Genomic DNA, 24,579 nt, shown 5'->3' with positions numbered 1-24,579 from the left:
GTTTTGGGGTGTCTTTTTACATATACCCATGCTGGGTGAGATAAATATCTTGGTCAAATGACAACTTTGTATAAAAAAATGGGAAAAGTTGTCTTTTGCCAAGATATTTCTCTCACCCAGCATGGGTATATATAAAATGACACCCCAAAACACATTCCCCACCTTCTCCTGAGTACGGAGATACCAGATGTGTGACACTTTTTTGCAGCCTAGGTGGGCAAAGGGGCCCATATTCCAAAGAGCACCTTTCGGATTTCACAGGTCATTTTTTCCTGAATTTGATTTCAAACTCCTTACCACACATTTGGGCCCCTAGAATGCCAGGGCAGTATAACTACCCCACAAGTGACCCCATTTTGGAAAGAAGAGACCCCAAGGTATTCGCTGATGGGCATAGTGAGTTCATAGAAGTTTTTATTTTTTGTCACAAGTTAGTGGAATATGAGACTTTGTAAGGAAAAAAAAAAAAAAAAAAAAAAATCATCATTTTCCGCTAACTTGTGACAAAAAAAAAAAAGTTCTATGAACTCACTATGCCCATCAGCGAATACCTTAGGGTGTGTACTTTCAGAAATGGGGTCATTTGTGGGGTGTTTGTACTGTCTGGGCATTGTAGAACCTCAGGAAACATGACAGGTGCTCAGAAAGTCAGAGCTGCTTCAAAAAGCGGAAATTCACATTTTTGTACCATAGTTTGTAAACGCTATAACTTTTACCCAAACCATTTTTTTTTTACCCAAACATTTTTTTTTTATCAAAGACATGTAGAACTATAAATTTAGAGCAAAATTTCTATATGGATGTCGTTTTTTTTGCAAAATTTTACAACTGAAAGTGAAAAATGTCATTTTTTTGCAAAAAAATCGTTAAATTTCGATTAATAACAAAAAAAGTAAAAATGTCAGCAGCAATGAAATACCACCAAATGAAAGCTCTATTAGTGAGAAGAAAAGGAGGTAAAATTCATTTGGGTGGTAAGTTGCATGACCGAGCAATAAACGGTGAAAGTAGTGTAGGTCAGAAGTGTAAAAAGTGGCCTGGTCTTTCAGGGTGTTTAAGCACTGGGGGCTGAGGTGGTTAAAAAGATGAACTATGGGCTAAAGGACCTTTGGTGACGTCAGATCACATGCTCCAATCACATGGTACATCACCGCGGTACATCAATCCGGACACGCTCGTGTGAACCCAGCCTAAGGCCCCTTTCACACGAGCGAGTTTTCCGAGCGGGTGCAATGCGTGACGTGAATGCATAGCACCCGCAGTGCACCTGCGCGGAAAAAACTGAACAACTGAACGCAATCGCAGACAAAACTGACTGAACTTGCTTGCAAAATAGTGCGAGTTTCACTGAAGTGCGAGTTTCACTGAACGCACCCTGAACGCATCCGGACCTAATCCGTCACGCTCGTGTGAAAGGGGCCTTAAGGAACAGGTCTCTGCCCTTAGGCCCCTTTCACACGGGCGTTGCGGAAAAATGTGCGGGTGCGTTGCGGGAACACCCGCGATTTTTCCGCGCGAGTGAAAAACATTGTAATGCGTTTTGCACTCGCGTGAGAAAAATCGTGCGTGTTTGGTACCCAAACCCGAACTTCTTCACAGAAGTTCGGGCTTGGGATCGGTGTTCTGTAAATAGTATTATTTTCCCTTATAACATGGTTATAAGGGAAAATAATAGCATTCTGAATACAGAATGCAAAGTAAAATAGCACTGGAGGGGTTAAAAAAAAATAAAAAATAATTTAACTCACCTTAATCCACTTGCTCGCGTAGCCCGGCATCTCCTTGTGTCTCCCTTTGTTGAAAGACCTGTGGCGAGCATTAACTATAGTTCAAGGACCTGGGATGACGTCACTCCGGTCATCACATGGTACGCCATGGTAAAAGATCATGTGACGTACCATGTGATGACCGGAGTGACGTCATCCCAGGTCCTTGAACTATAGTTAATGCTCACCACAGGTCTTTCAACAAAGGGAGACACAAGGAGATGCCGGGCTACGCGAGCAAGTGGATTAAGGTGAGTTAAATTATTTTTTATTTTTTTTTAACCCCTCCAATGCTATTTTACTTTGCATTCTGTATTCAGAATGCTATTATTTTCCCTTATAACCATGTTATAAGGAAAAATAATAATGATCGGGTCCCCAGCCCGATCGTCTCCTAGCAACCGTGCGTGAAAATCGCACCGCATCCGCACTTGCTTGCGGATGCTTGCGATTTTCACGCAACCCCATTCATTTCTATGGGGCCTGCGTTACGTGAAAAACGCACAATATAGAGCATGCTGCGATTTTCACGCAACGCAAAAGTGATGCGTGAAAATCACCGCTCGTGTGAACAGCCCCATAGAAATGAATGGGTCGGTATTCAGTGCGGGTGCAATGCGTTCACCTCCCGAATCGCATCCGCGCGGAATACTCGCTCGTGTGAAAGGGGCCTTAGTGCCTACTTTGATTCTCCTATTGCAAATCATCCATGGATAAGGAGATTCTTTATGCCCCTTTCACACGAGCAAGTTTTCCGTGCGGGTGCAATCCGTGACGTGAACGCATAGCACCCGCACGGAATCCTGACCCATTCATTTCAATGGGTCTGTGTACATGAGCGTTTTTTTTCACGCATCAGTTCTGCGTTGCGTGAAAAACACAGCATGTTCTATATTCTGCGTTTTTCACGCAACCCTGGCCCCATAGAAGTGAAAGGGGCTTTAGTGAAAAACGCATTGCATCCGAAAGCAAGTGCGGATGCAATGCGTTTTTCACTGATGGTTGCTAAGAGATGTTGCTTGTAAACCTTCAGTTTTTTCTCACGCATCAAAACGCATTGCACCCGCACGGAAAAAACTGAACTGAACGCAATTGCAAACAAAACTGACTGAACTTGTTTGCAAAATGGTGCGAGTTTCACTGAATGCACCCTGAACGCATCCGGAGCCAATCCGTCACACCCGTGTGAAAGAGGCCCTAAAGCACTTAGTAGGATTAAGCCTGTGATCAGATCCTCAGTCCCCCCCCCTGGGACCTTAATCTAGTTTTATCTAGATTGATGTAGCCTCCTTTCAAGCCTTTGCAGGATCTACCTATTACAATTTTGGCTTTCAAAACTGCTTTTTTGGTGGCGATTACCTCGGCCAGGCGTGTTGGCGAAATTTCGGCCTTCTCCCCTTATACTAACATCCTGGAAGACAGAGTGCTCATTAAGCCAGATCCCTCCTTTTTACCTAAAGTGGTCTCCATGTTCCATAGGACCCAAGATATTCTTCTTCCATCCTTGTGTCAGGACCCAAAGAATGAGAAAGAGAGGAGGCTCCACTGTCTACAGGTCCTTTTCAAAAAATTAGCATATTGTGATAAAGTTCATTATTTTCTGTAATGTACTGATAAACATTAGACTTTCATATATTTTAGATTCATTACACACAACTGAAGTAGTTCAAGCCTTTTCTTGTTTTAATATTGATGATTTTGGCATACAGCTCATGAAAACCCAAAATTCCTATCTCAAAAAATTAGCATATTTCATCCGACCAATAAAAGAAAAGTGTTTTTAATACAAAAAAAGTCAACCTTAAAATAATTAAGTTCAGTTATGCACTCAATACTTGGTCGGGAATCCTTTTGCAGAAATGACTGCTTCAATGCGGCGTGGCATGGAGGCAATCAGCCTGTGGCACTGCTGAGGTGTTATGGAGGCCCAGGATGCTTCGATAGCGGCCTTAAGCTCATCCAGAGTGTTGGGTCTTGCGTCTCTCAACTTTCTCTTCCCAATATCCCACAGATTCTCTATGGGGTTCAGGTCAGGAGAGTTGGCAGGCCAATTGAGCACAGTAATACCATGGTCAGTAAACCATTTCCCAGTGGTTTTGGCACTGTGAGCAGGTGCCAGGTCGTGCTGAAAAATGAAATCTTCATCTCCATAAAGCTTTTCAGCAGATGGAAGCATGAAGTGCTCCAAAATCTCCTGATAGCTAGCTGCATTGACCCTGCCCTTGATAAAACACAGTGGACCAACACCAGCAGCTGACATGGCACCCCAGACCATCACTGACTGTGGGTACTTGACACTGGACTTCAGGCATTTTGGCATTTCCCTCTCCCCAGTCTTCCTCCAGACTCTGGCACCTTGATTTACGAATGACGAGCAACAGTCCAGTGCTGCTTCTCTGTAGCCCAGGTCAGGCGCTTCTGCCGCTGTTTCTGGTTCAAAAGTGGCTTGACCTGGGGAATGCGGCACCTGTAGCGCATTTCCTGCACATGCCTGTACACGGTGGCTCTGGATGTTTCTACTCCAGACTCAGTCCACTGCTTCCGCAGGTCCCCCAAGGTCTGGAATCGGTCCTTCTGCACAATCTTCCTCAGGGTCCGGTCACCTCTTCTCGTTGTGCAGCGTTTTCTGCCACACTTTTTCCTTCCCACAGACTTCCCACTGAGGTGCCTTGATACAGCACTCTGGGAACAGCCTATTCGTTCAGAAATTTCTTTCTGTGTCTTACCCTCTTGCTTGAGGGTGTCAATGATGGCCTTCTGGACAGCAGTTAGGTCGGCAGTCTTACCCATGATTGCGGTTTTGAGTAATGAACCAGGCTGGGAGTTTTTAAAAGCCTCAGGAATCTTTTGCAGGTGTTTAGAGTTAATTAGTTGATTCAGATGATTAGGTTAATAGCTCCTTTAGAGAACCTTTTCATGATATGCTAATTTTTTGAGATAGGAATTTGGGGTTTTCATGAGCTGTATGCCAAAATCATCAATATTAAAACAAGAAAAGGCTTGAACTACTTCAGTTGTGTGTAATGAATCTAAAATATATGAAAGTCTAATGTTTATCAGTACATTACAGAAAATAATGAACTTTATCACAATATGCTAATTTTTTGAAAAGGACCTGTAGATGTCAAAAGATGCTTATCAGAATATTTGAGAATCACTAATCAATGGAGAAAATCCTCTATACTTTTTATACAGTTTGGTGGTAAAAATAGAGGTAATAAAGTTTCTTCCAGTACACTATCTAGATGGATAGTAGGAGCCATCACCTTAGCCTATTCTTCAGCTGGGGAATCGCCCCCTTTCGGATTTGGTGCTTACTCTACCAGATCCATTTCCACTACTTGGGCAGAAAGGGCTGAAGCATCTCTAGAGCAAATTTGGCCGCTACATAGAAATCTCAGTGTACTTTCTTTTGCAACTAGAGATTAGACTTATACTCTAAGGAGTGGCTAGCTTTTGGCAAGAAAGTTCTGCAGGCAGTTGTCCTACCCTGAGCTAGGTACTATTCTAGTCGTCTCTCAAGGGTGCTGTCATGGGCGTAAGGGAAATTTAACCGGCAATCACTTTTCCATGAGCCCATGACAGCACCTGGGATATTACCCCCCCCCCCCCAAAAAAAATAAATAAAATATATATATATATATATATATATATATATATATATATATATATATACACAGTACAGGCCAAAAGTTTGGACACACCTTCTCATTCAAAGAGTTTTCTTTATTTTCATGACTATGAAGGCATCAAAACTATGAATTAACACATGTGGAATTACAAACCAGATTCCAAAAAAGTTGGGACACTATACAAATCGTGAATAAAAACTGAATGCAATGATGTGGAGGTGCCAACTTCTAATATTTTATTCAGAATAGAACATAAATCACGGAACAAGAGTTTAAACTGAGAAAATGTACCATTTTAAAGGGAAAAATATGTTGAATCAGAATTTCATGGTGTCAATAAATCCCCAAAAAGTTGGGACAAGGCCATTTTTACCACTGTGTGGCATTTCCCCTTCTTCTTACAACACTCAACAGACGTCTGGGGACCGAGGAGACCAGTTTCTCAAGTTTAGAAATAGGAATGCTCTCCCATTCTTGTCTAATACAGGCCTCTAACTGTTCAATCGTCTTGGGCCTTCTTTGTTGCACCTTCCTCTTTATGATGCGCCAAATGTTCTCTATAGGTGAAACATCTGGACTGCAGACTGGCCACTTCAGTACCCGGGTCCTTCTCCTACGCAGCCATGATGTTGTGATTGATGCAGAATGTGTTCTGGCATTATCTTGTTGAAAAATGCAGGGTCTTCCCTGAAAGAGATGACGTCTGGATGGGAGCATATGTTGTTCTAGAACCTGAATATATTTTTCTGCATTGATGGTGCCTTTCCAGACATGCAAGCTGCCCATGCCACACGCACTCATGCAACCCCATACCATCAGAGATGCAGGCTTCTGAACTGAGCGTTGATAACAACTTGGGTTGTCCTTGTCCTCTTTGGTCCGGATGACATGGCGTCCCAGATTTCCAAAAAGAACTTCGAATCGTGACTCGTCTGACCACAGAACAGTCTTCCATTTTGCCACACTCCATTTTAAATGATCCCTGGCCCAGTGAATACGCCTGAGCTTGTGGATCTTGCTTAGAAATGGCTTCTTCTTTGCACTGTAGAGTTTCAGCTGGCAACAGCGGATGGCACGGTGGATTGTGTTCACTGACACTGGTTTCTGGAAGTATTCCTGAGCCCATTCTGTGATTTCCTTTACAGTAGCATTCCTGTTTGTGGTGCAGTGTCGTTTAAGGGCCCGGAGATCACGGGCATCCAGTATGGTTTTACGGCCTTGACCCTTACGCACAGAGATTGTTCCAGATTCTCTGAATCTTCGGATGATGTTATGCACAGTTGATGATGATAGATGCAAAGTCTTTGCAATTTTTCGCTGGGTAACACCTTTCTGATATTGCTCCACTATCTTTCTGCGCAACATTGTGGGAATTGGTGATCCTCTACCCATCTTGGCTTCTGAGAGACACTGCCACTCTGAGAAGCTCTTTTTATACCCAATCATGTTGCCAATTGACCTAATTAGTGTTAATTGGTCTTCCAGCTCTTCGTTATGCTCAAATTTACTTTTTCCAGCCTCTTATTGCTACTTGTCCCAACTTTTTGGGGATTTGTTGACACCGTGAAAATTGGAATCAACGTATTTTTCCTCTAAAATGATACATTTACTCGGATTAAACGTTTGATCTGTCATCTACATTCTATTACAAATAAAATATTGACATTTGCCATCTCCACATCATTGCATTCAGTTTTTATTCACAATTTGTTTAGTGTCCCAACTTTTTTGGAATCCGGTTTGAATATACAGGGAGTGCAGAATTATTAGGCAAGTTATATTTTTGAGGATTAATTTTATTATTGAACAACAACCATGTTCTCAATGAACCCAAAAAACTCATTAATATCAAAGCTGAATATTTTTGGAAGTAGTTTTTAGTTTGTTTTTAGTTTTAGCTATATTAGGGGGATATCTGTGTGTGCAGGTGACTATTACTGTGCATAATTATTAGGCAACTTAACAAAAAACAAATATATACCCATTTCAATTATTTATTTTTACCAGTGAAACCAATATACATCTCAACATTCACAAATATACATTTCTGACATTCAAAAACAAAACAAAAACAAATCAGTGACCAATATAGCCACCTTTCTTTGCAAGGACACTCAAAAGCCTGCCATCCATGGATTCTGTCAGTGTTTTGATCTGTTCACCATCAACATTGCGTGCAGCAGCAACCACAGCCTCCCAGACACTGTTCAGAGAGGTGTACTGTTTTCCCTCCTTGTAAATCTCACATTTGATGATGGACCACAGGTTCTCAATGGGGTTCAGATCAGGTGAACAAGGAGGCCATGTCATTAGATTTTCTTCTTTTATACCCTTTCTTGCCAGCCACGCTGTGGAGTACTTGGACGCGTGTGATGGAGCATTGTCCTGCATGAAAATCATGTTTTTCTTGAAGGATGCAGACTTCTTCCTGTACCACTGCTTGAAGAAGGTGTCTTCCAGAAACTGGCAGTAGGACTGGGAGTTGAGCTTGACTCCATCCTCAACCCGAAAAGGCCCCACAAGCTCATCTTTGATGATACCAGCCCAAACCAGTACTCCACCTCCACCTTGCTGGCGTCTGAGTCGGACTGGAGCTCTCTGCCCTTTACCAATCCAGCCACGGGCCCATCCATCTGGCCCATCAAGACTCACTCTCATTTCATCAGTCCATAAAACCTTAGAAAAATCAGTCTTGAGATATTTCTTGGCCCAGTCTTGACGTTTCAGCTTGTGTGTCTTGTTCAGTGGTGGTCGTCTTTCAGCCTTTCTTACCTTGGCCACGTCTCTGAGTATTGCACACCTTGTGCTTTTGGGCACTCCAGTGATGTTGCAGCTCTGAAATATGGCCAAACTGGTGGCAAGTGGCATCTTGGCAGCTGCACGCTTGACTTTTCTCAGTTCATGGGCAGTTATTTTGCGCCTTGGTTTTTCCACATGCTTCTTGCGACCCTGTTGACTATTTTGAATGAAACGCTTGATTGTTCGATGATCACGCTTCAGAAGCTTTGCAATTTTAAGAGTGCTGCATCCCTCTGCAAGATATCTCACTATTTTTGACTTTTCTGAGCCTGTCAAGTCCTTCTTTTGACCCATTTTGCCAAAGGAAAGGAAGTTGCCTAATAATTATGCACACCTAATATAGGGTGTTGATGTCATTAGACCACACCCATTCTCATTACAGAGATGCACATCACCTAATATGCTTAATTGGTAGTAGGCTTTCGAGCCTATACAGCTTGGAGTAAGACAACATGCATAAAGAGGATGATGTGGTCAAAATACTCATTTGCCTAATAATTCTGCACGCAGTGTACATAACAAACAAGTGTGAAACAACTGAAAATATGTCATATTCTAGGTTCTTCAAGGTAGCCACCTTTTGCTTTGATTACTGCTTTGCACACTTTTGGCATTCTCTTGATGAGCTTCAAGAGGTAGTCACCTGAAATGGTCTTCCAACAGTCTTGAAGGAGTTCCCAGAGATGCTTAGCACTTGTTGGCCCTTTTGCCTTCACTCTGCGGTCCAGCTCACTCCAACCTATCTCGATTGGGTTCAGGTCCGGTGACTGTAGAGGCCAGGTCATCTGGCACAGCACCCCATCACTCTCCTTCATGGTCAAATAGCCCTTACTTTCAAAGTTTTCCCAATTTTTTGGCTGACTGCCTGACCTTCATTTCTTAAAGTAATGATGGCCACTCGTTTTTCTTTACTTAGCTGCTTTTTTCTTGCCATAATACAAATTCTAACAGTCTATTCAGTAGGACTATCAGCTGTGTATCCACCTGACTTCTCCTCAACGCCACTGATGGTCCCAACCCCATTTATAAGGCAAGAAATCCCACTTATTAAACCTTACAGGGCACACCTGTGAAGTGAAAACCATACCTCTTGAAGCTCATCAAGGGAATACCAAGAGTGTGCAAAGCAGTAATCAAAGCAAAAGGTGGCTACTTTGAAGAACCTAGAATATGACATATTTTCAGTTGTTTCACACTTGTTTGTTATGTATATAATTCCACATGTGTTAATTCATAGTTTTGATGCCTTCAGTGTGAATCTACAGTTTTCATAGTCATGAAAATAAAGAAAACTCTTTGAATGAGAAGGTGTGTCCAAACTTTTGGTCTGTACTGTAAATACACTGCTCAAAAAAATAAAGGGAACACTTAAACAACACAATGTAACTCCAAGTCAATCACACTTCTGTGAAATCAAACTGTCCACTTAGGAAGCAACACTGAGTGACAATCAATTTCACATGCTGTTGTGCAAATGGGATAGACAACAGGTGGAAATTATAGGCAATTAGCAAGACACCCCCAATAAAGGAGTGGTTCTGCAGGTGGGGATCACAGACCACTTCTCAGTTCCTATGCTTCCTGGCTGATGTTTTGGTCACTTTTGAATGCTGGCGGTGCTTTCACTCTAGTGGTAGCATGAGACGGAGTCTACAACCCACACAAGTGGCTCAGGCAGTGCAGCTTGTCCAGGATGGCACATCAATGCGAGCTGTGGCAAGAAGGTTTGCTGTGTCTGTCAGCGTAGTGTCCAGAGCATGGCAGGCCAGTACATCAGGAGACGTGGAGGAGGCCGTAGGAGGGCAACAACCCAGCAGCAGGACCGCTACCTCCGCCTTTGTGCAAGGAGGAACAGGAGGAGCACTGCCAGAGCCCTGCAAAATGACCTCCAGCAGGCCACAAATGTGCATGTGTCTGCTCAAACGGTCAGAAACAGACTCCATGAGGGTGATATGAGGGCCCGACGTCCACAGGTGGGGGTTGTGCTTACAGCCCAACACCGTGCAGGACGTTTGGCATTTGCCAGAGAACACCAAGATTGGCAAATTCGCCACTGGCGCCCTGTGCTCTTCACAGATGAAAGCAGGTTCACACTGAGCACATGTGACAGACGTGACAGAGTCTGGAGATGCCGTGGAGAACGTTCTGCTGCCTTCAACCAGGGGCGTAGCTAGAAATGACTGGGCCCCATAGCAAAAAAAATTTATGGGCCCCCCCTCCCGGATTTCCCACCCCCACACACCTCTCGGACCTCGCCACCACATCCGCAGCTCTTCATGCGCTTGCGACGGTTACGCGTAGGACTGAGCACATACAGTTAGTCACTGGCAACGCATTTGTGCCAGTGTAGGAAATGTATGAATCTAAATGTCTGTGTATTAAAGAAAATTGTTAAATTGTACAGGGGTCTGTAACACAAGAAGGTGAAAGTACATATTGTGGGGTGTGTATGTGCATTGGACAGAAGGTAGGGATATGTATCTTGTGTAGTTTGGGTATTAGGGAGAGTAAGGGGTATATATCTAGTGCTGATACACGTGTAGGTGAAGAGACGCTTTGACATAATTCGTCTCTTTCATATTATAAGCTCCCCTTATATATAATTTACTTACAGTTCTGAAGACTCAGGGGTGCTGGCTGGCTTGGCCTCAGGGGTGCTGGCAGGCTTGGCCTCAGGGGTGCTGGCAGGCTTGGTCTCAGGGGTGCTGGCAGGCTTGGCTGGGCAGAAGGAGTGTCGGAGACTGTGAGGCTTTTTTTCGCCAAGCTGCTCCGGAAAAAAAATATTTTTCATTATACCTCAGGTCAGACCACCAATCGGACCCCCAATGTTAATCAGACCTCAGCTAACAGCCCCAATAAGATCCCCAATGGTAATAAGACCCCAATAAGACCTCAGATCACACCTCAGCTCAGACCCCAATATGAATGACCCCCAATCAGACCTCAGATAAAAGCCCTCAGTAGCCTCATAGCAGCCCCAAGTAGCCTCATTGCAGCCCCCAGTAGCCTCTCCATCAGCCCCCAGTGCCTCTCACCAGCCCCCAGTACCATCTCCATCAGCCCCCAGTGCGCCCTCCCCGGTATTAAAATCATTGGTGGGCAGTGTGCCCTCCCCAACCCCGGTATTTAAATCATTCATTGGTGGGCAGTGTGTCCCCCCCTCCCCTGTATTAAAACCATTCATTGGTGGGCAGTGTACCCCCCCTCCCCTGTATTAAAACCATTCATTGGTGGGCAGTGTGCCCCCCCTGTATTAAAACCATTCATTGGTGGGCAGTGTGCCCCCCCTCCCCTGTATTAAAACCATTCATTGGTGGGCAGTGTGCCCCCCCTCCCCTGTATTAAAACCATTCATTGGTGGGCAGTGTGCCCCCCCCTCCCCTGTATTAATACCATTCATTGGTGGGCAGTGGGCCCCCCCTCCCCTGTATTTAAATCATTCATTGGTGGGCAGTGTGCCCCCCCTCCCCCCGGTATCAAAATCATTGGTGGGCAGTGTGCCCTCCAGCCCCCCCATCAGTGGTGTCAGCAGCAGTTGGTAAGTTACTCTAAAGCATACTTACATCATTACATGTGCTGTGGCTGCCTGGCGCTCTTTCTTCTTGTAACGCGTCACAGGTCTGTGCGGCGCATTGCTTATGCTTATAGCAATGCGCCGCACAGACCTGTGACGAGTTACAAGAAGGAGGAGCGCCCGGCGACCACAGCGCATGTAAGTATGATGACTAACTGACCATGGCAGCCAGGAATTCAGTAGCGTCCTGGCTGCCATGGTAACCGATCGGAGCCCCAGCATTACACTGCTGGGACTCCGATCGGAGCTGCCGCTGCCACCAATGAGGAGAGGGGGGGCCCCGATTGCACCGCCACATTAATTTTTTTTTTTTATCCTCAGCCAGCATCCCGGGCCACCAGTGGCGTAGGGCCCCATAGCCATTGCTATGGCTGCTATGGCGATCCCTACGCCACTGCCTGCAACATCCTCCAGCATGACCGGTTTGGCATTGGGTCATTAATGGTGTGGGGTGGCATTTCTTTGGAGGGCCGCACAGCCCTCCATGTGCTCGCCAGAGGTAGCCAGACTGCCATTAGGTACCGAGATTAGATCCTCAGACCCCTTGTGAGACTATATGCTGGTGCGGTTGGCCCTGGGTTCCTCCTAATGCAAGACAATGCTAGACCTCATGTGGCTGGAGTGTGTCAGCAGTTCCTGCAAGACGAAGGCATTGATGCTATGGACTGGCCCGCCCCGTTCCCCAGACCTGAATCCAATTGAGCACATCTGGGACATCATGTCTCGCTCTATCCACCAACGTCACGTTGCAGCACAGACTGTCCAGGAGTTGGCAGATGCTTTAGTCCAGGTCTGGGAGGAGATCCCTCAGGAGACTGTCCGCCACCTCATCAGGAGCATGCACGGGCGTTGTAGGGAGGTCATACAGGCACGTGGAGGCCACACACACTGCTGAGCCTCATTTTGACTTGTTTTAAGGACATTACATCAAAGTTGGATCAGCCTGTAGTGTGTTTTTCCACTTTAATTTTGAGTGTGACTCCAAATACAGACCTCCATATACACACTGCTCAAAAAAAATAAAGGGAACACAAAAATAACACATCCTAGATCTGAGTTAATTAAATATTCTTCTGAAATACTTTGTTCTTTACATAGTTGAATGTGCTGACAACAAAATCACACAAAAATAAAAAAATGAAAAATCACATTTTTCAACCCATGGAGTCACACTCAAAATTAAAGTGGAAAAACACACTACAGGCTGATCCAACTTTGATGTAATGTCCTTAAAACAAGTCAAAATGAGGCTCAGTAGTGTGTGTGGCCTCCACGTGCCTGTATGACCTCCCTACAACGCCTGTGCATGCTCCTGATGAGGTGGCGGACGGTCTCCTGAGGGATCTCCTCCCAGACCAGGACTAAAGAATCTGCCAACTCCTGGACAGTCTGTGGTGCAACGTGACGTTGGTGGATAGAGCGAGACATGATGTCCCAGATGTGCTCAATTGGATTCAGGTCTGGGGAACGGGCGGGCCAGTCCATAGCATCAATGCTTTTGTCTTGCAGGAACTGCTGACACACTCCAGCCACATGAGGTCTAGCATTGTCTTGCATTAGGAGGAACCCAGGGCCAACCGCACCAGCATATGGTCTCACAAGGGGTCTGAGGATCTCATCTCGGTACCTAATGGCAGTCAGGCTACATCTGGCGAGCACATGGAGGGCTGTGCGACCCTCCAAAGAAATGCCACCCCACACCATTACTGACCCAATGCCAAACCGGTCATGCTGGAGGATGTTGCAGGCAGCAGAACGTTCTCCACGGCGACTCTGTCACGTCTGTCACATGTGCTCAGTGTGAACCTGCTTTCATCTGTGAAGAGCACAGGGCGCCAGTGGCGAATTTGCCAATCTTGGTGTTCTCTGGCAAATGCCAAACGTCCTGCACGGTGTTGGGCTGTAAGCACAACCCCCACCTGTGGACGTCGGGCCCTCATATCACCCTCATGGAGTCTGTTTCTGACCGTTTGAGCAGACACATGCACATTTGTGGCCTGCTGGAGGTCATTTTGCAGGGCTCTGGCAGTGCTCCTCCTGTTCCTCCTTGCACAAAGGCGGAGGTAGCGATCCTGCTGCTGGGTTGTTGCCCTCCTACAGCCTCCTCCACGTCTCCTGATGTACTGGCCTGTCTCCTGGTAGCGCCTCCATGCTCTGGACACTACGCTGACAGACACAGCAAACCTTCTTTTCACAGCTCGCATTGATGTGCCATCCTGGATAAGCTGCACTACCTGAGCCACTTGTGTGGGTTGTAGACTCCGTCTCATGCTACCACTAGAGTGAAAGCACCGCCAGCATTCAAAAGTGACCAAAACATCAGCCAGGAAGCATAAGAACAGAGAAGTGGTCTGTGGTCACCACCTGCAGAACCACTCCTTTATTGGGGGTGTCTTGCTAATTGCCTATAATTTCCACCTGTTGTCTATCGCATTTGCATAACAGCATGTGAAATTGATTGTCACTCAGTGTTGCTTCCTAAGTGGACAGTTTGATTTCACAGAAGTGTGATTGACTTGGAGTTACATTGTGTTGTTTAAGTGATCCCTTTATTTTAGATGTGTTTTAAGAAAAGTTTTTGCAATTAACTGGTGGTATCCCTCCTTAAGTGCTCTCCACAAAGGTTCCTGTCCTGGATGGAGGCAGTCTCTCAAGGGTGCTGTCATGGGCTCATGGAAAAGTGATTACTGGTAAGTAATCTTAAATTTTTTGTTAGACAAGTTGTACTTTTTTAATGCCACCATTAATCGTGGCAAACAATGTAGTTGGAAGCAGTAAAAAAATTCCAAATGGGGTGGAATGGGAAAAAAACGCAATTCCTCCACCGTTTTATTGGTTTTCTTCCCACGGCGTTTCGTTTGCATCAAAACTGTCCCATGCCCTTCATTCTCTGGGTGATTAGTATGATTACAACAATACCCCATATGTATAGGTTTTTATATGTCTAAATAGTGTAAAAATACATTTAAACTTTGAAATTATTTTTTTATTTACATGACCATATTTAGACCCCAATAATTTTTTTATTGTCATGTCTACTGAGCTGTATAGGGGACAATCTGTACTTTTTATTTATACCATTTTAGATTGTTTGACTTTTAGATCACACTTTACTAAAAAAAATTTAAATAAGAGAAGCAATGGAAAAATTGGCCATTTTAACCCTTTTTTCTGTTACGCCATTCGCCGTATTGGAAAAATATTTTTATATTTAATTAGTACAATTGTTTTCGGTCGCTGTGATACCCATGATGTTTATATTTTTTGTTAATTATGTATTTTTTTTTATTATACGGAAGGGGGGTGGTTTAACCTCCTCAGGACCGCCGTACGCAGGATTGCGTCTTTGCGGCGGCCCTGCTCTTCTGGGTGGACGCGCCGGTGCGCCCTCTCGCGAGACGCGAGATTTCCTGTGAACGCGCGCACACAGGCGCGCGCGTTCACAGGATCGGAAGGTAAGCGAGTGGATCTCAAGCCTGCCAGCGGCGATCGTTCGCTGGCAGGCTGGAGATGTGATTTTTTTAACCCCTAACAGGTATATTAGACGCTGTTTTGATAACAGCGTCTAATATACCTGCTACCTGGTCCTCTGGTGGTCCATTTTGTTTGGATCGACCACCAGAGGACACAGATAGCTCAGCAATATGTAGCACCAAGCACCACACTACACTACACCCCCCCTGTCACTTATTAACCCCTTATTAGCCCCTGATCACCCCATATAGACTCCCTGATCACCCCCCTGTCATTGATTACCCCCCTGTCATTGATCACCCCCCTGTAAAGCTCCATTCAGACGTCCGCATGATTTTTACAGATCCACTGATAGATGGATCGGATCCGCAAAACGCATACGGACGTCTGAATGGAGCCTTACAGGGGCGTGATCAATGACTGTGGTGATCACCCCATATAGACTCCCTGATCACCCCCCTGTCATTGATTACCCCCCTGTCATTGATCACCCCCCTGTAAAGCTCCATTCAGTCGTCCGCATGATTTTTACGGATCCACTGATAGATGGATCGGATCCGCAAAACGCATACGGACGTCTGAATGGAGCCTTACAGGGGCGTGATCAATGACTGTGGTGATCACCCCATATAGACTCCCTGATCACCCCCCTGTCATTGATCACCCCCCTGTAAAGCTCCATTCAGACGTCCGCATGATTTTTACGGATCCACTGATAGATGGATCGGATCCGCAAAACACATACAGACGTCTGAATGGAGCCTTACAGGGGCGTGATCAATGACTGTGGTGATCACCCCATATAGACTCCCTGATCACCCCCCTGTCATTGATAACCCCCCCTGTCATTGATCACCCCCTCTGTCAGGCTGCATTCAGATGTCCGTATGATTTTTACGGATCCACGGATACATGGATCGGATCCGCAAAACACATACGGACATCTGAATGGAGCCTTATAGGGGGGTGATCAATGACAGGGGGGTGATCACCCCATATAGACTCCGTGATCACCCCCCTGTCATTGATCACCCCCCTGTCACTGATCACCCCTCTGTAAGGCTCCATTCAGACATTTTTTTGGCCCAAGTTAGCGGAAATTATTATTTTTTTCTTACAAAGTCTCATATTCCACTAACTTGTGTCAAAAAATGTAATCTCACATGAACTCACCATACCCCTCACGGAATCCAAATGCGTAAAATTTTTTTGACATTTATATTCCAGACTTCTTCTCACGCTTTAGGGCCCCTAGAATGCCAGGGCAGTATAAATACCCCACATGTGACCCCATTTCGGAAAGAAGACAACCCCAGGTATTCCGTGAGGGGCATATTGAGTCCATGAAAGATTGAAATTTTTGTCCCAAGTTAGCGGAAAGGGAGACTTTGTGAGAAAAAAATAAATAAAATCAATTTCCGCTAACTTGTGCCAAAATTTTTTTTTTCGATGAACTCGCCTTGCCCCTCATTGAATACCTTGGGGTGTCTTCTTTCCAAAATGGGGTCACATGTGGGGTATTTATACTGCCCTGGCATTTTAGGGGCCCTAAAGCGTGAGAAGAAGTCTGGGATCCAAATGTCTAAAAATGCCCTCATAAAAGGAATGTGGGCCCCTTTGCGCATCTAGGCTGCAAAAAAGTGTCACACATCTGGTATCGCCGTACTCAGGAGTAGTTGGGCAATGTGTTTTGGGGTGTCATTTTACATATACCCATGCTGGGTGAGATAAATATCAAATGCCAACTTTGTATAAAAAAATGGGAAAAGTTGTCTTTTGCCGAGATATTTCTCTCACCCAGCATGAGTATATGTAAAAAGACACCCCAAAACACATTGCCCAACTTCTCCTGAATACGGCGATACCACATGTGTGACACTTTTTTGCAGCCTAGGTGGGCAAAGGGGCCCACATTCCAAAGAGCACCTTTAGGATTTCACAGGTCATTTACCTACTTACCACACATTAGGGCCCCTGGAAAATGCCAGGGCAGTATAACTACCCCACAAGTGACCCCATTTTGGAAAGAAGACACCCCAAGGTATTCCGTGAGGGGCATGGCGAGTTCCTAGAATTTTATATTTTTTGTCACAAGTTAGCGGAAAATTATGATTTATTATTTATTTATTTTTTTCCTTACAAAGTCTCATATTCCACTAACTTGTGACAAAAAATAAAAACTTCCATGAACTCACTATGCCCATCACGAAATACCTTGGGGTGTCTTCTTTCCAAAATGGGGTCACTTGTGGGGTAGTTATACTGCCCTGGCATTTTAGGGGCCGAATGCGTGAGAAGTGGTTTGAAATCAAAATCTGTAAAAAATGGCCGGTGAAATCCGAAAGGTGCTCTTTGGAATGTGGGCCCCTTTGCGCACCTAGGCTGCAAAAAAGTGTCACACATGTGGTATCGCTGTACTCAGGAGAAGTTGGGCAATGTGTTTTGGGGTGTCATTTTACATATACCCATGCTGGGTGAGAGAAATATCTTGGCAAAAGACAACTTTTCCTATTTTTTTATACAAAGTTGGCATTTGACCAAGATATTTATCTCACCCAGCATGGGTATATGTAAAATGACACCCCAAAACACATTCCCCAACTTCTCCTGAGTACGGCGATACCACATGTGTGGCACTTTTTTGCAGCCTAGGTGGGCAAAGGGGCCCACATTCCAAAGAGCACCTTTCGGATTTCACCGGTCATTTTTTACACATTTTGATTTCAAACTACTTACCACACATTTGGGCCCCTAGAATGCCAGGGCAGTATAACTACCCCACAAGTGACCCTATTTTGGAAAGAAGACACCCCAAGGTATTCGCTGATGGGCATAGTGAGTTCATAGAAGTTTTTATTTTTTGTCACAAGTTAGTGGAATATGAGACTTTGTAAGAAAAAAAAAAAAAAAATCATCATTTTCCACTAACTTGTGACAAAAAATAAAAAGTTCAATGAACTCACTATGCCCATCAGTGAATACCTTAGGGTGTCTACTTTCCGAAATGGGGTCAATTTGTGGGGTGTTTGTACTGTCTGGGCATTGTAGGACCTCAGGAACCATGACAGGTGCTCAGAAAGTCAGAGCTGCTTCAAAAAGCGGAAATTCACATTTTTGTACCATAGTTTGTAAACGCTATAACTTTTACCCAAACCATTTTTTTTTTTACCCAAACATTTTTTTTTTATTAAAGACATGCAGAACAATAAATTTAGAGCAAAATTTATATATGGATGTCGTTTTTTTTGCAAAATTTTACAACTGAAATTGAAAAATTTCATTTTTTGGCAAAAAAATAGTTAAATTTCGATTAATTACAAAAAAAGTAAAAATGCCAGCAGCAATGAAATACCACCAAATGAAAGCTCTATTAGTGAGAAGATAAGGAGGTAAAATTCATTTGGGTGGTAAGTTGCATGACCGAGCAATAAACGGTGAAAGTAGTGTAGGTCAGAAGTGTAAAAAGTGGCCTGGTCTTTAAGGGTGTTTAAGCTATAGGGGCTGAGGTGGTTAAACTTATATTTTTTTTAATTGTATATATTTTGTTAACATTTTTTTATTTTTGTAATGATTTTGAAGCATATGTATGAGCCTATAAAATCTGTTTTTGAATTTAATTTTTAATCATCATGTATTTTTTAAATGAGTTTATTACTGCCAATTGCTCATTTCTTATGTTGGCATGCCATCTGGTGGCTAAAATAAGAATTGCAGCATGAATACTGTGGGTCTCGTCAGCGAGACTCACAGCATTCAAAGCAATTACCGACATCCCCATTGGCACCAGGGAATATCAGTAGGAAGCCTGGAAGCGCAAGCTTGATCACGGCATCTAAAGCCTTTGATTACCGCGATCGGCACTATTGCCAGTCATGGTAATTAGCGGCAGGTCTCTGCTGTTTGAAACAGCAGAGACCTGCCGGCCATGATGCCTGCTGCACGTGCGAGAGGGCGCCATGTTTGCCTATTGCTATAGCGCCGTACATGTACAGGTAAAACGGGTTAAAAAAATAGAACTGTTTAATTAATGACACAATTTACATGATTTTTTTCACCATTCATGATTATTTTCTTTCAGAATTTAGGTTTTCTATAACTAGAAAACAATGCATTGTGGAAGCTCGAAAGATATTTCTAAGAGAAAAGTGCAGGATTCAGAAACCTATGTGCACAAGTGGAGAAAAAGACATTAAATGGGTATTCCGATTGTTTGACGTTTGATTGTTTTAACTATTAGATTTGTAGGGGTCCTACCAGATCAAGAGAACAGAGTCTCCGTACCCCCTGCATCCCCACTGATATGAACAGATTGGCCAGTCGTGTATGCGTGCGGCCACTCCATTCATTTCTAGCGCTGCACTCGGATATCTCTGGAACTCCCATAGAAATTAATGTAGCGGCCGTATGCATGTGCGAGCGTCCGCTTCCTTCATTTCAGGAGGGCTGCAAGGGGTACGGGGTCCCCATTCTCGTGATCGGTTGGGGTCCCAGTGGTAAGACCCGAACTGAACTAATAGTTATTCCCTATCCTGTGGATAGAGGACAACTTCAAACAACCGGAATACCCTTTTAAATATGTTAAAACTTACAATTCCTTGTCTTTTAGTGGAATAGCCTCATATATATTTTGGTACTGACAAAGCATGTGCCCTGTGGTTTTATCAAAATACTGGAACAACGTATCCCACACCTGCCAAAAAAACAAAAATAATATGACATAATACAATAATATAACAGGTCTCCAAAACCAAGAAAACCTCATTGTAACAGACTTTGGAGCCATTCATGCTACTTCTGTCTGTTTCTTATGCGTTGATCCACAAATTACCGGTTAGACCTTATTGATAAAGATTGTAAGCCCTCACGGGCAGGGCCCTCTCTCCTTCTGTACCAGTTTGTAACTAGTCTTGTTCATGTTTAGTGCACTTGTCTGTATTATGTATGCAGGGGTGCACCACCAATGAGGCCAGGTGAGGCAATCGCCTCAGGCAGCAACAGGAAGGGGCAAGAGGGGGGCAGCAGAAGGGCCATGGGCAATAAGCATTTTCATTGTGGCAAAGGGGTTAGGTTAAGAAATTGGCATGCTAGGGGTCACCGTTTCAGTTTTCACCTCAGGCAGCAGAAAGGCTAGGTGCACTCCTGTATGTACAGTACAGAGCAAAAGTTTGGACACACCTTCTCATTCAAAGAGTTTTCTTTATTTTCATGACTATGAAGGCATCAAAACTATGAATTAACACATGTGGAATTATATACATAACAAACAAGTGTGAAACAACTGAAAATATGTCATATTCTAGGTTCTTCAAAGTAGCCACCTTTTGCTTTGATTACTGCTTTGCACACTCTTGCCATTCTCTTGATGAGCTTCAAGAGGTAGTCATCTGAAATGGTCTTCCAACAGTCTTGAAGGAGTTCCCAGAGATGCTTAGCACTTGTTGGCCCTTTTACCTTCACTCTGCGGTCCAGCTCACCCCAAACCATCTCGATTGGGTTCAGATCCGGTGACTGTGGAGGCCAGGGCATCTGGCACATTACCCCATCACTCTCCTTCATGGTCAAATAGCCCTTACTTTCAAAGTTTTCCCAATTTTTCGGCTGACTGACTGACCTTCATTTCTTAAAGTAATGATGGCCACTCGTTTTTCTTTACTTAGCTGCTTTTTTCTTGCCATAATACAAATTCTAACAGTCTATTCAGTAGGACTATCAGCTGTGTATCCACCTGACTTCTCCTCAACGCAACTGATGGTCCCAACCCCATTTAAAGGCAAGAAATCCCACTTATTAAACCTGACAGGGCACACCTGTGAAGTGAAAACCATTTCAGGGGACTACCTCTTGAAGCTCATCAAGAGAATGCCAAGAGTGTGCAAAGCAGTAATCAAAGCAAAAGGTGTCTACTTTGAAGAACCTAGAATGACATATTTTCAGTTGTTTCACACTTGTTTGTTATGTATATAATTCCACATGTGTTAATTCATAGTTTTGATGCCTTCGGTGTGAATCTACAATTTTCATAGTCATGAAAATAAAGAAAACTCTTTGAATGAGAAGGTGTGTCCAAACTTTTGGTCTGTACTGTATGTGCACCCCTTTTCATATGTACAGCGCCATGGAATAAATGGCACTTTAATAATAATAAATAAAAAAGAAATGTACAATCTATAATAACATAGATTGCAGTTAAACATGGATGTGCACCTGTTCTGTATAGATGGAGCTTGGTCCTTCACAATCAATTTCTCTTTTGGGCCCAAAAAAAATTTGTATGCAAATGCAACACAGCAGAATTCTACTATACACAATAAAAATGTATACATTGTATCTGCATTGTCACTAATATTTATCAGCATGTTACCTCTGACATTGCTGAGTTCAGATCATGTGACAAATCCTTGTATTCAAACTTAGCGGCCGGATAAAAAGCATGTAAAGCCAGGCATCCATTTGTCTTCAGTACTCGAACTGACTCATTGACAAACTTGTCTATTGTGAACCAATGTGCAGCAAGTCCGGCATGCACCAGGTCCACAGAATCATTCTTCACAGGTATCTTCTCTGCTGAAGCCACCCTATAGACAGAAGAGAGATTCCCAGGGTGACTTGAGGCCATCTAATCCTCTCATTATATTAGCAGAACTAGTAATTCCAGCGCAGTACTCACATGTATGACACATTGTTTGCCAACGTATTTTGTTTAGCCACATTTATTTGGGATTCACTCATGTCTATTCCCAGGACCTTCTTGAAGTGAGGAGCTAGAGGTAAAGTGTAGCGTCCAGTCCCACAGCCAACATCCACCAGCATTTCAAGAGGCTGCTCATTTGTCTATAGAGAAGAACATAGTAAAGTAAAGCTGATGTTCTTTATAAATACATTTGGGTAGTTTTACGATTCTTGTGTAATTTTGAGACAGTGTAAACTTAGCCTTGATGACCTGAAAATCCACTAGTTTTTCCCATTTATGTGAGCTGATGAATGGCTCACCTATACCACCTATTAGCTTACTCCATAACTGAATTTAGCAGAACAAATTTGGCACATTTTTGGTGCACATTGGCATGGTCCAATACACTCTACTTTCTGGTAGGCCGCACCCCTGCCCAGGTAAGCCACGCTGCATCAGACAAATTTAAAAAACCTTTAAAAGGGGTTGTCCAAGTTCAATTAAAATTTTGCCAGCAACAATAAATGTGTTAAATCAAAAGAAGCGATGATTACCATTTTCACCCCTACAGCTTCCTGCGCCATCTTCCAATCCTCTCTGTTGGCAATGGTTTACCTCAGTGCAGAAGTGAAGTCCCATACTCACTACTGCAGCCAGTCAGTGGCCTCAGCACTCATGTGTAGCATTCTGTTGAGACGAGTGATTGGCTATCAGGTAACGTGGTGAGTACGGAACATTACCCATGCAGCCAGGAAGATGACTTCATTGTGTAGGATTAGAGCGCATTGTTGGAGGTGGCAGGGAAGAAAAAGCATTGAGAACTTCCTTTTGTTATTTTGTCACATTGTTTACTGCTGGCAATTGAACTTGGACAAATCCTTTAATAAATTATGCAAAGTAGGTACACCATTTTGTGTGGGTAAATCTCCCCTATTAGGCTACTTTCACACTAGCGTTCGGGTGTCCGCTCGTGCGCACCGTTTGAAGGGGCTCACGAGCGGCCCCGAACGCATCCGTCTGGCCCCAATGCATTCTCAGTGGAGGCGGATCCACTGAGAATGCATCCGCCTGCCAGCGTTCAGCCTCCGCTCCGCTCAGTGAGCGGACACCTGAACGCTGCTTGCAGCGTTCGGGTGTCCGCCTGGCCGTGCGGAGGCGAGCGGATCCGTCCAGACTTACAATGTAAGTCAATGGGGGCGGATCCGCTTGAAGATGACACCATATGGCTCAATCTTCAAGCGGATCCGTTCCCCATTGACTTACAATGTAAAGTCTGAACGGATCCGCTCAGACAACTTTCACACTTAGAAAATTTTCTAAGTTTTAATGCAGACGCATCCGTTCTGAACGGATGCGAACGTCTGCATTATCGGAGCGGATCCGTCTGATGAAACATCAGACGGATCCGCTCCGAACGCTAGTGTGAAAGTAGCCTTAGGTTTACTATACTGCCAGCTGTAAATGGTACATAAAGTATTCATCTAATTTCCCGCAGGAGGGGGGGGGAAGTTGTATATTTACATACATAGTATATGCACTTGAGAACACTTTAGCACATTTCTAAAGTATTGTCTGTTTACAGATCCTTAACCCTAATGGCCAAGTGATTATTATTTTTTTTTATCATTGCATTCTAAGAGCCATAACTAGAGTTGAGCGGACACCTAGATGTTCGGGTTCGACCGAACTTCACAAAAAAGTTTGAGTTCGGGACCCGAACTTGACCCCGAACCCGAACCCCATTAAAGTCAACGGGGACCCGAACTTTGGAGCACTAAAATGGCTCTAAAAAAGTAATGGAAAGGGCTGGAGGGCTGCAAATGGCAGTGGCTCTGCAGCCTTTAAAAAAGCGCCATTAAGTCGCCGAACCCGAACTTTTCCTGAATATGTGGAGATTTTATTTTTGCAGTTTATTCCACTGAAAAGTGTTCTTTCAATGGAAATTTTTTATTTTTTTTGGAATTTTTGGTATTTAATTTTTTTTACTTTTTAAACATTAAATCATTCCACAAATGAATTATAATGGGCAATCTATTGATTGCTTCTAAAATACATTGCACTAGTCATGGAGTACAATGTATTTTACGGTCATTGCTATACTGACACTCTGGAGAGAGTCCTGGGGCCTTCACTAGGCCCTCGCCTGCTTCCACAGACATCAGTAGCCCACAATCTCATGGGAGACAGAGAGAATCCACTACCTCTGTAACCACTTACATGCCGCGGGCCCTACTGCCCACAGCATGTAAGGGGCTAAATGGCCCAGATCGTAGCTTCTTCCAGTTAGGGCCATTAGAGCAGGTGACAGTGCAGTGCTTAGACTGGGCTGCCGTAGAAAAGGGCAGCCCAGCTCAAGGCCTCTTAGTGACCTCTTGTGGTCACTAAGGGGTTAATATATCTTGTCTCTATGGCATATGTGCTCAGGAGTTTGCCTTCAGTGCCTGAATACACATTTAAGCAGATTGATCACCTGTGTAATAATCTCTATATCCCACAAGTACAGCAACCTGTTCAATAAAGGAGCTGGGAGTTTGCCTGCCATTAGGGTGAAGGGCCCTTTTGGTTGCATTGCATAGCCTAAAAGAAAAGTGTACACCCTGTGCCTGGATACTTATGTGCCCACGTCATCTAGTCAAGTGCAGAGTAAGGAAAACTACTTTAAAG

At 44.1% G+C, this 24,579-nt stretch overlaps 1 protein-coding gene across 1 annotated transcript in view; it reads right to left on the bottom strand.

Annotated features, from left to right (window-relative positions):
- LOC121008606 (putative methyltransferase DDB_G0268948) overlaps window positions 1-24,579 on the bottom strand; it is a 116,480-nt gene that overhangs the window by 37,828 nt on the left and 54,073 nt on the right. The window contains exons 2-4 of the mRNA XM_040441255.1: window positions 21,913-22,076; window positions 21,607-21,820; window positions 19,835-19,935 (exon numbers count right to left, since the gene is read on the bottom strand). Coding sequence (XP_040297189.1) covers window positions 19,835-19,935; window positions 21,607-21,820; window positions 21,913-22,076 — 479 coding nt within the window. The remainder of the gene's footprint in view (window positions 1-19,834; window positions 19,936-21,606; window positions 21,821-21,912; window positions 22,077-24,579) is intronic.

The sequence above is a fragment of the Bufo bufo genome, chromosome 7 (assembly GCF_905171765.1).
Source record: "Bufo bufo chromosome 7, aBufBuf1.1, whole genome shotgun sequence".
Taxonomy (NCBI): domain Eukaryota; kingdom Metazoa; phylum Chordata; class Amphibia; order Anura; family Bufonidae; genus Bufo; species Bufo bufo.
The sequence above is the reverse complement of the archived record's forward strand: the minus strand, read 5'-3'. Positions and strand labels throughout refer to the sequence as shown.